The sequence below is a fragment of the Bactrocera latifrons genome, unplaced genomic scaffold (genome assembly GCF_001853355.1).
Source record: "Bactrocera latifrons isolate USDA-ARS-PBARC rearing strain unplaced genomic scaffold, ASM185335v1 scaffold_125, whole genome shotgun sequence".
In the NCBI taxonomy this organism is placed as follows: Eukaryota; Metazoa; Arthropoda; class Insecta; order Diptera; family Tephritidae; genus Bactrocera; species Bactrocera latifrons.
In genome coordinates, this window is record NW_017534686.1 from 538,491 (window position 1) to 554,910 (window position 16,420).

Below are 16,420 nucleotides of genomic sequence, written 5' to 3' on the forward strand. Positions count from 1 at the left end.
AACCCACTTATTATTAATTCGTGAGGCTATCTAGACTCGAAAATACGTTTTTCTTGAAATCGAAATATAGTTTTATTTGTGTATAAATATTGGGAATTCCATCTCAGCATCGTGGGAAACATGATTTCAAAGACCTCGTAGTCTAAACTCGTGCCACAGGGAAGTCTACATATCAATACCCATCTTCTCTCACTTCCGTTACAACTCTCATTTTCTCTCCCTCGGAGAGTAAAATTAAAAAAGTTAGACTACCATAGAAAGAAGGTGTTGGAAATAGCAGGCGTATACATTATAGCATTCAGGAATAATGAAGTTTGAGAAGGGATAAACATGATTTTACTAAACCATTTAAGGAACGAAACGAACGGCAGCATTTGATGAAAAAGAAACTGCTCTTTGATCCTGACATTTCAGGGGAAGCAATGACAAAAATCCATGAATTGCGTTTGAAACTGCGTGTGCATCCACCGTATTCTCCAGATCTGACATCCAGCGACAATTTCCTGTGCACAGATCTYAAAATAATGGTCGCTGTGAAACATTTTCAATTGAMTTGAWAAAAGATCATAAAAATTTAATTTGAAATTATTGCAAACTTTCTTCTTCTTCTTCCAAGTGATAGCCTTTTCTGCGCTGCTAATTTTTTGCTGCCCATCAAGTACAAGCTTGACAATTAACGGTCATAAATAATTCTTTTAGATTCTCATTAGTGCCTCATTATTCATATCTACTTTATATCAAAAGATAATTTTATTACAAATTATTTCTCAGTATTTCTTATTAAGAATCATTAATATTTCATTACTTTCACGTTTCGTTTAGTATGTGCTATTAGACTTTTACTAAACTACATTTCTCGTATTATTAATGAAATTACAATTTTAATAAAAATGAATTAATACTAATTACTCCCGTTAGCTTTGTAATGAGTGCTTTATGCCGTAAATTCGCCAGGAGCGCAGTGGATTAGAGTGCTGTAATTAAAACAGGCCATTATTCATTACCAGTTTAGAGTACGTTAATAAGTAAGTTGATGACTTAAAYGCTCGCTGACTGAGTTAAGTCATTCAACAAGTAATTTTTATTSTAAATAAATGTTTCTTTAATTACACACTGCTTGGCGGCAGAGATTTTTAACTCACTGCTCACTTCAAGTTTGCATCTGTGTGTCGAGACTTAATTTAGCCGCAGCTGATACCGGCTTTACAACCTTAGTGTGTAATTATTGTTAACCACCATGAATATTACTTACTGGTGTCTCGTTTATGAGGTAGCAGAACGAAGTGATTAGACTCGAGGTCGGGCAAGGTGAGCGCATTTAATGTCTAGTCGCACAGCATTTGCAATGTGAGCTCAAGTTCAGGGTGCAACGAGGTGAAAATAAACGCAAATAAAAAACATGCTTTAAGGTGAGCAAATGAAACGGATTAAGGCGGAGAGTTGGAGGTGCATTATAGGAGGAGATAAAAAAAAAAGCGTTTAACTGTTATTGAGTGCAATGATGCGAAATTAATTGAATAAGAAATTATTTTTATTAAATTTATTTTTTATTGCAMAATATTTCAGAAACAAGAAAARCAGGTGCGTTTCTTTTAGTAACTATGTGTTCAGTTTGTATGGCAGCTATATGCTATAGTTAAGCGATCTGAATAATTTCTTCGGAGATTAYATTGYTGCCTTAGAAAATAATCTTTACCAAATGTTGCGAATATATCTTGTCAAATGYAAAAGTTTTCCATACAAGAMCTTTTTTCTGATTGTTCAGTTTGYATGGCAGCTATATGTTTTTAGTGGTCCAATATCGGCAGTTCCGACAAATGAGCAGCTTCTTGAAGAGATATCTTAAAAACTGAGGGACTAGTTAGTATATATACAGACAGACGGACAGACAAGCATATACTTTATAGGATTTCCGAATGTTCCTTCTTGGTGTTACAAACTTCGTCACAAACTTAATATACCACGTTCAGGGTATAAAAATATTGCAAAATTACGTGTTATTTCTATGAGTCCCTAAACCTATCAAAAAAGCTTTGGAAAACTTATTTAACAATATATCTTGACGAAAATTGACGCGGGYCATTTTTCATTCAGATTGGACGCCTCTAGCATATAGCTGCCATACAAACCGACCGATCAAAATCAAGTCCTTATATGGAAAACTTTTTTATGAGACGAGATATCTTCATGAAATTTAACTGAATATTTTGTCTAAGGCAATGCTTAATCTCCATACAAATTATTCAGAACGTTACWCTATAGCATAAAGCTGCCATACATACGGACACATTACCATCAAGTCTTTATATGGACAATTTTTTACTACCGGCACGGAATTGCAAGTGAACATAGTAGGAAACATGGTTTCCAAAATCATATAACCCACAGTTAGGCTAGGTTATACCGGCCGGCTGTTATGCCAGCTAATGCTAGATGCTCGTTCAATTTAATTTGAGCTAAAGTAATGAGCCACGGAACTGCGAAACTGCTGCATATCTAAGAAGAGTTTCAGATAATGATGAACAGTTCCAAAGTAGCAGTTCTGGCGTCTCTCTCATGTTTACTACCTTGCATTTTCTGCATATATCAAGGTTATTTATGCCCATGAGGTTCGCAAGTGATGCTAGCAAATTGTAGCCTGTCATTAGGCCAATAACTGTCGTGCGGTCCTTTCAAGGCCGTGTGAGTGCAGAGCAAGCGTGTTKTTCTTCGGCGATTTTGCACATGATCTTGACATTCCGGCATGTTCTTTGCGTAGTCCAACTCGCTTTGATGCGTCTACCAGCCCTTACGGAAATTTCATGGTATATCGTTTTTAATGACAGTCTTATTCTATGTACCGACTCGGTGGCCAGATGGTTGGTACTTTTGATAATCTCATCAGCTATTTTGTTTCCCAGAAAGAAGAACTTTTGCGGCCTGAACATATTATATATATAGCCACTACATCTACAGCCTTCATGTTTCTCAGAAGATTCTCTGATATAATGCGATGTTGGATTATTGCTTTAATAGCCGACTGGCTATCGGCGAATTTACTTATTTTCTTTATGCTTTTTTCTGCAATGTTAGCTATCTCAGCAACCTGGCCGCAAAGACTTTCGCCTAGAATATGCGGCAGTATTTCGGTAGCTTAAARATTCGCCTGAGGTCCAGTTTCTAGAATTGATTCCAGCTCCCACTCCATTATCAATTTCTGATTTGTCTATATAAAGTTCCGCGGGCGAGTCGCATGCTCCTACTGCATATAACCCAAAGTCTTGTCACATTTTTTAAGATAAGGACTATAAGAACTTGGAATTTGCTCGGTTAACCTTTGATTCCTTCGTGTGAATGACCACTCTGTTTGGCAGATTGTCTCCCTGGGTGAAGCTAAGGATGTTCTCTGCCGCCTTTTTAGCAATTATATACAAAAGACCAAGCGTGGAGAGGCCTGTAAAAACTCCATAGCCAATTCCACAATCGAAAAATACAGCTGTCACCAGAAAAAACATTCTTTAATGAGCAGAAACTAATTAAAAAGTTTACATTGAATTACTTCTCATCAAGCTCCATACTTCGCAAGCAGTTTATTTAAACAACTTATTAATAAAAGTACATTTGACTCGACCACAAACTGAAAATTGCAAAAAAAAAAAGGGAAAAAAGTAGAAGCCGAACTAATAGTAGAAGAACACAGCAAACTATGACTGCGTTAAATATATTTCAAGAAATTCCCCAGTCATCGCAAATTCAACTCTTTATTTAAGAAAACAAACTTTGGCAATCTTAATAAAGGTGCTATATGCAAAGGTACCAAACAAAGTAAATATTAAACTTGGAACACAAAGCAAGCAAAAAAAAAAAATAACGGTTAAAAGAAAAAGAAGGCAACCAAAAACTAAAACTATGCAGCATCAAACACAGAAGTTTTCCCTCGGCGGTAGTTTCTTGATGGCTTGGCCGATTGAAATAATGAAATAAAATACGAAACGAGAGCATCAAACTTTTTGGTGTGAGAAAATTGCCAGCTAAGGAGTGAAAAAGCCAAATGCAAGCAGGAATGTAAGAGGAGGGAAAATGTGTTTTGTATTGAATGGAAGTTATAGCGCACTTCGAGTGCTTTAAATGGCAAAGCATTAAATTAAACTCGATAAAAAGCCAAGAGCTCGAGTTGATGGCAATAAAGCGCAGTTTGAATTCAAATATGCGAAACTATCAAATATTGCKAGCTTTCCTACTTTTAAATTTATAAATGTAAAGCACCAAGAGTGCCTTAATTTGCGTAGAAAATTTGAGGTTAGGTTTTAGAAATGCTACTAGAGAGGGAAAAATCGAATTTTGTCCGAGAATCTCAGCAAAACAAATAAATAATTTAACTAAACAATCAACATAAAGGCGGCAGTCAGGAAAATTTTTCGCAAATAMTAAACAAATTTAATTTGAGATCGTTTTAGCAACTAGGTCTAGGAGTTATAATAATTTGAATTGGAATCTTTTCATCTACACAAAAACAGAAACTGAGCACTTTTGAATGAAAATAGAGATATATTTTTCTGAAACTCCCAACTTTCACCATAATTATAAGAAATTTTGAGAAAAGCGCAAAAAAATATTAAAACTACCTTTGTAACCTAAATTCTAATCTTTATTATTATCTTATAAGAACGTAACAAAAACTATACATTTTATCTAGAGAAAAAGCAAAAAGGTAAAAATATCAATAAAGGYGTCAAAATAAATATGTGGAACGTAAGTTCAAATTATAAGTAATTCATTGGTAACATTTTACAATATAAAAACAAACTTTCGAAAATTCGTTTCATTTCTTAAAAATTTTAATTAGCTTTAAAAAATTATACCTAAAAAATATTTGTGGAACCTATGGTAGTATTTGAATCTATATGATGAAAATATATGTGCCCTTATATATAGAAATTGAGKTAAATTGTAAAAACAAAATCGATAAATATTAAAAAACGTCAAAAAATTGTGGAACCTAAATTCTTATTTTTACAAATTTTAATATTTTATGAAATAATGTATAAAACTATTAYTTCATCGGTAGGAAAAATTAAGAAATAACAATGACAAAATCCAATAAATAATATGTGGAACCTAAGTTCAAATTACAAGTCGTTCATTATCACCAGCTTACAATATTTTTAAATTAAATTCTCATTATAGAAATCTGTGGAAGCTATGGCAGTATATGAAATTATTGAACCTATAAAATAATATATATATATRTGACCTGGTCTACGAAAAGGGMGCTAACGTGCGAAAATTTTTGGATTCTAATACGTGAAAAAGCATCTCATCTTCCACCCGAATCAACTAAAAAGTGAAAATTGATTTTTTGACACCTAAGCCCCCTTGCCCTCTTTTCGTAGACCAGGTCACATATATACTAATATCTTTTTTTTTCATTAAAATGTGGAAATATTATAATTAATTTTAAGAAAATTTGTGGAACTTATCTGTGGAATCTATGGCCGTATATGAAGTTCTTGGAGTATAGGATATATATATATATATATATATGATATATGAAAAGAATAAAAAATGTGAAGACATATGTGGAACTTATCTGTAGAATTTACGGTAGTAAATGAAATTATTGGACTTGTAGAAAAAAATATAAATGCCTTCGTTTTTATAACAATGGGGAAAACTTAAAAAATGCTTGAGAAAATTGTGGAACTTAAGCTAAAAAACTATTTGTGTGCAGTATAKTTACCAAAAATAAATTTTTGTTGAACAAAGTTATATATTTCGCAAATAGAAAACTTAAATAAAATATTATAAATTATAATAATTTTTTGGAACGTAATTTATAATTACAAGTAATTGGTTGGGAGCAGTTTACACTATTACCCAATTAGTTTCTTTTAAAGGCTTAAATGATTCAGGAAAAGGAGGTTTTTATCGCTTCTTTATAAAAATTACCTCCTCATAAAAATTGTATTATCAACAGAATTCTGTAAAACTATGGCGTTAWATGAAATTATCGATACAATTCAATAAAAAAAAATACTTTAAAGCATGCTKGTATTTTAAAATGCAGAGAAATTATAAATAAAATGTTAAGAAGATTGTGGAACCTTAGTTCTTTCAACAACTGATTTCTCTTTGGCCTTGAGAGTATATTTTTCAGGGAAACTAATATTAAAGAAATTTGAAATTGCAAAAAAAAGATAGTCAGTAAGCATTTGTGGAACTTAAGCTGAGTTTGAAATTAATACTCAACAGAGGTCTGTATAGTCTATTGCAGTATTTAGATGTAATACTATAAATAAATTGTTATTCATTTTAATAGAAGGAAAATTATAAAACAATTATGAAGAAAGTTGTGGAATCTAAGATATTTCAACAAAGGAATTTATGCAAAATATTATTTTTTAGAAATGCTAATAACGTAGAATGTTTGGTAAAGATATTCCTGAAGTAAAAGTAGATTAGACATTTTGATTTGTGGAACTTAAGTTGAGTTGTATGTTGATCAAAAAAGTTTTGCGGCATTTTTGTCAATATATGAAATCAATGGCTTTATGGAATCAAATAAGCAAATACAAAYATGCAGTAAAATTAAAAAAAAATAAAGTAGTAGAACCTAAGAATTTTCATAGAATTATTTATGTTTTTATTTCATCCTATTACCAATGTTAAAGACAGTTTAGATAATTTCAATAATTCAAATGGAAGCATTACTTGGTGAATATGAATTTGTGGAACTTAAGTTGTCTTTCGGAAACTGATTTTAGTTGTTGTTTTGAGGGAGTTTTAAATATTTGAAATATTTTTAGTAAGGCAAATATTGTCCTAAACCAATGACTAAATATAACAATTACAACAACAAGTAAATAATTTCTCTGAATATTGTGGAAGCTAAATATATGTTTAATACATAATTATATTGTTTATTTTAATGAACAAGGTTTAAATGTTGGCTTGTATATGATACGTAAAGAAGCAGCGAAAGAATTGCAACAAAAACTTTTTTTCCTTAATATTCGATGTATTATGCAGCATTAAAACGGGCAAAAATGTTCACAAATAATTTAGTAACTGCGCCAAAAATAAAATATATATATTATTTGGCAAATTATTACAAATTAGTGGATCGTAAGTTTTGTACTTAATTGATGCTCCAAAATTTTCATTTTAGCTCGCAAAAACTCGAAATAAAGTAATTATGAACATTTCCGTAACTTTTAATTGCTTTAAAAGTACTATTTTTACCGTCATCCRAAGCGCTTAAACGGTTTAATTTATGCACGCAAGCACACGCGCCTGCCCCGTTTCAGCACCCACATAATTTGTAATTTTCAATTTATTTTCGAGTTCAATCAATTTATTAAGAACATCCTTATCGGCGTAATGCCATTTGTGCGTTGAAAAATACTTCAAAAGCGCCAAAATTACGGAGTAGCTCATTAATATGTATTTATAGTTTCGACTTCCTGCGCCCATGAAAACCACAATTCCGAGTTTTTTTTCGTGCTTTCCCCAAAGCAAATAGCAACAATTCATCGGAAAACGTGTTTTCTGGCTTAACATGCGCCGAACAATGCAAACATATGTGTGTGTGTGTGACTATGTGTGTGTGTGATCATTGTCCTTCACATCACACACTCGTTTGACCATTGCCCATCCAGAGCCCATGCGTATGTGGCGGCGCCCTTGAGCATTATGCCCAGCCAACTCATCCTTTCGCTTGCCATTTCGCTCATTATCAAGAGCAACAACAACGACATGCGGTGGACACACGAGTTAGCGTTCGCTCGTTTTTTATTTTTATTTTTTTTTTTGTTTTTGTTATTGCGATTACATTGTGTAGCATTGTGAATTATGTGTATTGACCACACGATTTGTGGTCRCCAAAGCCCACGCAACCACGTTCGCATGTGTCGTTTGTTGTCGCTGGCATTTCGTTGTTGTTGTTGTTATGCTGTAAGCAATTGAAAGTTGCACATTCAACATTTTCGCAATATATTATTTTTATTTACTCGTATTTTATATTAGTGGCATTTTTTCGACTCACTCGCACTGTTCGCAATTTGGTTGTAGTGCTTGTGTGTATGTATGTGTGTAGTGTAACTCTTAAGGGACCTCGGATGAATTAAAGTTCGTGTTTTATGTATTTCAATAACCTTGCGTTTCGTGTTCTACGTGTTTTTATTGTTGTTTTTGCTTGTCATCGCTCTTTTCGGGAACAACTTTCGAATTATTCATGGCCAAGCAGGCGCTCAGACATATACATAAACAAACACATCTTCTATCCCTGCTTTATATTTATGACTTTTGAGTAGAGTTTGAGCGATAAGCTATTGTTATTGCATGTCTACATACCCTGTAGGAAAATCGAACTCACATGACAGACATTCTWTTCGTAGAACTATTGAGCCATATATTTAACGTAAGTCGCTGTTAAGAGCACTTATGCCTCGAAAGTAGGAGCAAGCTGAGCAGTAGTGAAATAAAAGTCTTTCACCTCACCRTGSTGAAGTCTYTGAACTTTTTTAATGTAGTATTTTMAAAAATTAGTTGTTAGYGTAAAATAATCGAAAGCTTTGCAAACTAGTGCCATAATCTGTAAAAATTTGAATTTAGAGAAAAATTTTATATAAATTTCAATACTTACCACACTAAGTTTTTTTTTTAATTCATTTAAAATATACTATATTTCAGTAATAMTAATCGCTATGTTCAACCAAATTTTTATATTTCGAGCTGAAACCAAAAATTTTCACCACACTTGGTTTTTCTTATTACAATTAAATATTWTTGATTTAGTATTACTAATCGCTAGATTAAATGAAATTTTTATGTATCGTAGTAAAGCTGTGTAAGTATTTGAATTATAAAAATATATTTCTATAAAATTCAATACTCACCACAATTAAATTTTTTCGAAGCAAAACTTATAATTTAATTAATTTTCTAATATTCGCCACACGAAAAAAAAATTTGGGACAGTTGATATACATAAATAATCGAAATCTTTGCAAACTGGCACCGGCATCTATGTCAATATTTGAATTTAAAAAATTATTTTATATAAATCTCTAAACTCACCACACTTGTATTTTTATAAAGCAGTGTCAATATTTCAATAAAATAGAATGGTTAAACGAAATTTTTCTGTTTCGAATTAAAACTCATACAATTCAACAAATTTACAATATTCACCACACTAAATGCTGTTTTCATTTCTCCATTAAATTTGCAGATGTCTTAGTAAATGTCCGAAAATTATATTATATTATATATTATAGTGAATGGAATTAACCGCATCTTAACTTATAATGTATTATCTTAGTTTGTATGGACGGCTGTACCAACCGTAACCGCAAGGCTCCTAAAATTTACTTCGTTTCCGTTGACATTTTTTATTAGTAATATAATGAGTAGGACAGAACGTCTACACTTTTTTTGAGTATTTGTGAATCCACTTCGCTGTGCTGAGGACGAGTTCAAGAAAATTTACCAAAAAAMTCTCTTTTCCTAGAAGGCTTGTATCTATAATTGACTGTGGTATTGCAAGAAACTCTCTTTAAGAAAATTAGTCTGGCTCAAGCATGTCCAGAAACGAAATCCAGACAAATCCAGTAACGATATTGCCTAGGATGCACAAATCAGCCGAAGAAGAGACCAACTCGCTCTAAGCTGGAGAAGAAATTTGCACAATGAAATATTATAGATCCAAAAAAGTTAGAGCCTAGCACAAAATCTAAATTATAGCCCTTTGCATCCACGCGGAGCCATAGCTTGCAATATTATATTCTAGGATAATTTTAAAGTGTAGCTTCAACAAAGTACTTGAAAATCACAACCTTCATTTTGAGCTTAAGTATAGTATGTAAGTTCATATTATATATGTATTCCAGACAAACGTCAGTTCTAAAAGACAGACTTAACCTATTCGCAGTCTCATCTTTTGCCTATTTTCCATATTTTCCTACATGGCTATGATCTGTACGGATAAGTAAACCGTTGCGTACATCTTTATATCAGTTGCCATGTGTTACTCTTGACGGGTTTCAAGTGTCAATAGCCGTTTTAGAGCAGCAAGGCTGTTAGATATTTATGAGCTGATGAAGTACTCCACAGAAGAGATGAAATAAATACAAATCTATGAGCATCAGCACATAAAACTTTAATCTTGTCAAGAAGGAAAAGCACTGCTTACGTCTACGAAAAAGAAATATAATCGAAGAAAATGTCTATCGGAGGGAGTAGCTCACACCTCGCCATCAGTCAGAAACCGACATTCGAAAAARGTTGCGCTCTTGTGCAGTTGACTAGAGGGGTGATTGTTGCAATAGCTCATGAAAAGAGAGYATAGTTATTGTCATATAATTCTTCAATGTCGCAAAACCTATTTGGATTTGTTTTATTATATCGCCYTATCCGCTTCAAACGGGCTGGAATGGATGAATGAAGTTTAACGTGTTGCGTGTTGAGTAGTGAAGAAGTGAAGTGAAGAAAAGCATAGTTAAATGGGTTAAATTGCACTGCGACTCGTATTCTATTGTACTCTCTGCTGCTCTTACAAAACTTCTTTTAACTCAGTCAAAGCAAAAAGGCTTAGTAAAGCTCTTGTAGGACAATCCAGGAGTATATGCTCTGATGTCTCTGTACTTTGGCCACCAAAAGYGTCAGAAACAACCTCGTTTTTCGAAGCCTTGGAACTTGCTAGTGTCGACCTCTACAGTCACTTTCTGCTCTCGTAATGTGTAGGGGCCCACAGCAAAGAACGGTTCCACTCCTGTCAGACTGGTTGCCTCACCGCTTTCACCAGAAGATCTCCTCAAGGATGGAGTCCTCTCATTTTCTTTTGCAGTCCAATGAGACTTGGAATACCTCTTCAAAAAGATTTAATAAAAGATTGATTTTAATATATTATCAACAAAGTTATGTTGGCTTAACGCCTAACTTGTTGTACTCAAGCCAACTTCGAGATTTTTAAACTTGCAATATCAGTGAAAATTAAATGATTACTAGAACTAAGGTGATTCGAACTTTATCGAAAGTAAGGAGTTTAATGAACTTCATCTAATTCACATTTATTCAAAAAGACAAAATTAATTTTTTTTTTCTGAGAGTAATCATCTGATTTTTCTCCAAGTGTTCGCGAAAATAAATTTGAAAGATTTAGGTTTAAGAAAAATACGTTTAAGTATCAATTGATGAAGGTGACTGAATTGAATGGTTTTGCTTTAGAAGGTAGTGACACAAAAACTATTTGAGTTTTCGATTTAAAAACCTTGGTGTGTGAAGTTTATAGCCCGCAGAAGGGCACACCGGTCAGCGTGTCGAGCTGAGCGGTGCCAAGTCCTTCTATATGTCCTATTGTCACTACGATTTGGAGATACTGATCTGAAATCTTTCCCACAGCTTACTAACTCTAAGAAGAAGATTTGTCGGAGCCACCGATATCAGGATACTATACCAAATAAGTTTTATACAAACTGAACGATCGGAGTGAAGTGCTTGGAAGGAAAACTTTTAAATTTGATGAGATATTTACACTAAATTTGGCATGGTTTATTCTTCAAGATAATGATGTAATCTCCAAAGGAATTTTTCAGATCAGTGCAATGCAACATATAGCTGCCATACAAACCGGTCGATCAAAATTTAGTTCTTGTATAGAAAACTTTTTTATTTGACAAGATATCTACACAAAATTTAACGTGGATTGTTATTTGATGAAATGCCATAATCTCCAAAGGAATTGTTCAGATCGGTGCAATACAACATATAGCTGCCATACAAACCGGTCGATCAAAATTTAGTTCTTGTATGGAAAACTTTTTTACTTGACAAGATATCTGCACAAAATTTAACATGGATTGTTATTTGATGAAATGCCATAATCTCCAAAGGAATTGTTTATATCGGTTAATTATAGCGTATAGCTATCTTACAAATTGAACGATCAAAGTCAATTTCTACTTTTGAGAATTTTTTTAACTTATTTATTTTATTTTATTTTTTTTTTTGTTTTGTAATAGAATTTTTTTTTTTTTTCAATGTCGCAACTATCGGTAGTTGGAAACATATATTGCATTTCTTTAATTTACTGTCCAATTCCGTCAAGGCTAAAACACATTTTACTCTAACTTGCAATCTGAGCCTCAGACAAGCGTTTATACTTACGCAATAACAGTTACGCAGTGATTTCTATTTTTATTGCACTTTTATGTGTCAATCTTACAATCGAGCTGCGCAAACAAACACACGCACACGCACACAGCCATACTTTACTTAATAGTATTTACTTTATTTCGCATTTTTGCGCCACCAACTACTTTTTTCCAACWAACTTGCAGTGTCGTGTATGTTTTTGCCACTCCACAGTTGCTTTAGCTATACACAAGCGCAAGCGTGTAAAACATATTTATTTCGTATATGTTGAATATGAAATGACTTAAGCATACACTTACATGCAACCCTTAGGAACAGTCATATTCAGGCCATCCAACACGACATTCGGATTTTTGCTATTTCCATACATTTTATGCGCCCGCCGCACGCATACCGCCTGCTGTCGTCGCGCAGCCAATGTTGACGGTTGTGTCTTGAAGAGACGACGTCGCGTAGCTAAATCCGTTTCGGTGCTTGTCACCTCGACTATGGTGTTATTGGGTGGCAGACCCTCCGTTTCAGCATCCATTTTGCTGCTGGCGTGTGTTGTTGTTGCTGTTGTTATGCTGTGCTCTTTGTTGTTGCTTGTTTACKCGTATTTCGGATTTTTCCACGCTAGTTCACTGTGCTTTATTTTATTTTATTTATTTTTTCGTTTTGTTTTTCTTTTGTTCTTTGCTGGCGGTGTGTTGTTGTTATCGTTATTTTTGTTGTTTTTTTTTATCCTTTTTTTTGTGTTGTTGCTATCGCTATCACGCGCTGTGCTTCACTCTTGTCTACGTCACAACGTCTTTTGCGCCCCTAGTGCTGCGCTGTTTGCTACGCGCCTCTCGTGCGCTGCGCGGTGCGCCGTGTCGTATACGCAACACTTGTTTAGTTGTGCATATATGGTTKTTGTKTCGATGTGCGTTTGATTTGCACACTGCGTCGTGTATCGCTTACAGTTGTTATTTTTACTGCTGCGCGTATAACGGTTGTTATGTTTATTGCTGTCAGCAGCCAGCAGCCGGCGCTGCGTTCAATGCTCTTCAAAACTGCTGCCAGTCGACCTTCGTTCGTGCTGCACGTTGGCGCACGCGTTCGTCTGGAATGTGAGCAATGTTTTGTTGCTGTTGTTGTTGTTGTTGTTGATTTTTTGCTTGTATTCTTGTTTGCTATCGTATTTTTGCTGTTTACGGCGCTGCCTCTGCAACTTTGCTGCAAATGTTCGCCTGCGTGTGCGTGCTTAATTCACTTGCGTTGCATGTCCTCTTACAGTTACAATTTTCCTTACTACCCAGGCAATTCTGTCACACACACTTTTCTGCACTGTTGCAGCGTCACTTGTGTCGCTGGTGTGTGCGTCGCTTTACAGTTATCGCACTTTTACCGCTTCGTTATTGTCGCCGCCTGTGCTCGCCGCGCCAAATGAATAAGCGCGCTGTTGCTAGTTTACTGTGCTACGCCAGTGTTTATGTCACTCTTAAAACAACAACAAAAACGTTAACAATATGTGTGCAGTTGAGTCGATTCTCCCACTGCGTGCGGCTCGCAATAATTCTTGCGTGTTTTGTGGCTGTTTTTGTTGTTTTAGCTGCTGTTGTATGTGTTTGCAATGTCTTTGCGCCACACAATGTTGCACATTCAGCAGTGTTGCCTTCTTGCTGCCACCGCACTTTGCTCAGTCGCTGTTGCTTGCTACAACTCTTTCCTATATTTCTTTCGTATAGTTTTCGTTGTTGTTTYAGTTATTGTTGTTGTTGCTTTGCACCACCCGCCGTGCGTCTATTGTGTCGTCAAGTGTTACAATTGATGTTAAGCAGACCAATTCCGTGCAACGTTGCCGCTTGCTGATAGTTGTCGCGCAGCCTGGCCGTATTGTTTTTGTAATGGGACTGKGGTAGCAGCGACTTTCAGAAACTAGTAGTAGTGGTGATATCGCAGCAATAACTGTAAAAATAGACTGCAAGTGGAAAAACCGTTATTTCGTTGCTTTCGCTTGCCGCTTGGGGCGCTTGCGACTTGACTCTTGTCGCTACTGATTTATATAACGGTTCTTAAATGCATATATGCGCATATATAAACATARATTTATACAAATATGCGTTTGCTTGTATATGTCTTCATTTAACGGCACTTATATATATATATGTGCACATGTGTCTGTCCACTGGCCGCCTTCATGCGCCCTCACGGCTATTCATTCAATTYTAGCTGAATTCTATTCACCCTCCGGCTGTTGCCTGCTAGTTTTGTTCTTGTTGTTGCCACGATCGTTTTRCTAGTATCATTCTATGCTTTCTAGCTGGCTGCTTGGCTTGGCGTTTGTCTGCAATGAAATACAAAGGGAATAACGGTAAATAGAGTAAAATATCGAAATTGCTGTACACACTTACACATACTATAAATATGTGTGTGTGTGTGTGTGTGTATGTATGTGTTCATAGTACGTAAGTATGTACGCGTCTAGCAGGATGATGATAATGTGTTAAGACAAGCTTTATTATTCATAAAAATTAAGCTATTGAAAGTTGTGGCGACGCGTGTTTATAACGGTTTCATTGCCGAACACACAAAACGTGTGCTTGTGTAGCCACTTTATGCAAAATATTTTCATCGCTTGTTGCGACCATTGGAATCCGCTGTGGGCACTAAAACACTGAGAAGAGGGAGAGAAGAGCTTCTCTAAAAATCATTTCAGCTTAGAACTTTGTCAAAGAAGAAAAAAAAAACAAGGAGATGCAAGCAAAATTTTCTTTGATGTGAAATGAAATGAGCTTAAGATTTGAACACGCCTTGTGCCATAATTTCCATTTTATAATTTTTTTTTTTTTTTTTTTTTTTTTGGGGTAAATTATTGGCGCGTTTGACATGTGAGTAGCTTCTTGGATAGAAAAAGGACAGGAGAAAAAATGCTCACTGATATCTCAAAAACTGTAGGACTATTTGGCATATATACAGACGGCTGAATATAGCGAAAACGATTCAGTTCATCAAGCTGAATATTAATATAGTTAAATTATATATTGGTATATTATGTGGGCTCCGGGGCAAATTAAAAACTTCGTGGCAAACTTTATACACTCTGCTCAGGAAATAAGAAATTAATTATATACGAGTAAATCCCAGTTCTAAGTAATCTACTATCAAATCTTAAGTCTGATATCATATTGTTTGAGAAAATKAAACGAAATGTAAACGAAAATTATATAAAATGCTTATCAGATGATATTTTGTTCTATAACCTATTATTTCATTATTCATTTTTTGATTGTTAAGTTCCTATACGGATAGCTTCATACTCACAAATATTTGAATTCACTTGGAATAATAAGAATACGCAAAATATTTAGTCRTTGTAAAAAGTAGTCGACTAAATCCATAAAATTTTGTTGCACAGATTGTGAAAYCATTCTGAGGATAAAGAGGTTAAACCGAGATGCTGTTTGGCTATATTTGAGGACAGAGACAAGAAAAATTGCAGTAATTTGCTACAATGGATGATAAAGTTATGTGTAGAAGTTCATGCAAGTGCAGAAAAGATCTCTAATTGCCATTCACTTGGGAGTGGCCAGAAACGTTTCTTTTACATATGACTCAAGCAACACACGACTTTCGGTCTTAGATCAAGTAGCCTCTGGGCAGCCAAAGAATATTCGTTTGAAGGCGTCAGTAAAGAAAAAGTTTACTGGAATATCGGTTACTAAACTTAGTTGATCAGTATTAAACTTTCGCTGATACCGTTTGGTTCTCTTTTTTACGTCTATTTGCTCTTCGATTAGAAGAAACTGAAAGTAAAAGTATACAGAGATTCCACTTTGATTTTAAAATAATTTTCCCATTTTAAGAAGTCAATTAATGCTTGAACTCTTATGTTACAGCTACTTTCTTAAACTCGTCATGAATTTATAAGACCAGGAGYTACTCGATGTTATTATATGTGAGTCGTGAGAAGTTTGAGAACTTTATTAACTGAAATTCACTTCTGGAGTATATTGGGAAACCTTGTTGATCTTGCCAAATATATAATACCTAAATTTCAAATAACTCTGCCATTTAAAGTAGTACATAAATTACAATTTTATTTGAATTCAAGTATATACCGCTATTGTTATGGAAAGATCATTAAAGAGCTGCATTTTTAATCCACATGACAGAAATTATGAGATCATTAATTGAAGTCAGGAAGTTCATCGTGTTTTTTTTTTTTTTAATACAAGAAAATGGAATTTGATCAGTTGACCACTAAATGGATGTATTTTAGCAAAACTTTGCAAATTCGAGTAAATAATAATTGAAATAGCAACCT

The 16,420-nt window shown here is 34.3% G+C and overlaps 1 protein-coding gene across 1 annotated transcript in view; it reads right to left on the bottom strand.

Annotated features, from left to right (window-relative positions):
- Positions 1 to 16,420, bottom strand: part of LOC108978651 (ABC transporter G family member 20) — a 164,954-nt gene that overhangs the window by 69,361 nt on the left and 79,173 nt on the right. The window contains exon 4 of the mRNA XM_018949027.1: positions 12,432 to 14,440. Coding sequence (XP_018804572.1) covers positions 12,432 to 12,661 — 230 coding nt within the window. The 5' untranslated portion in view covers positions 12,662 to 14,440. The remainder of the gene's footprint in view (positions 1 to 12,431; positions 14,441 to 16,420) is intronic.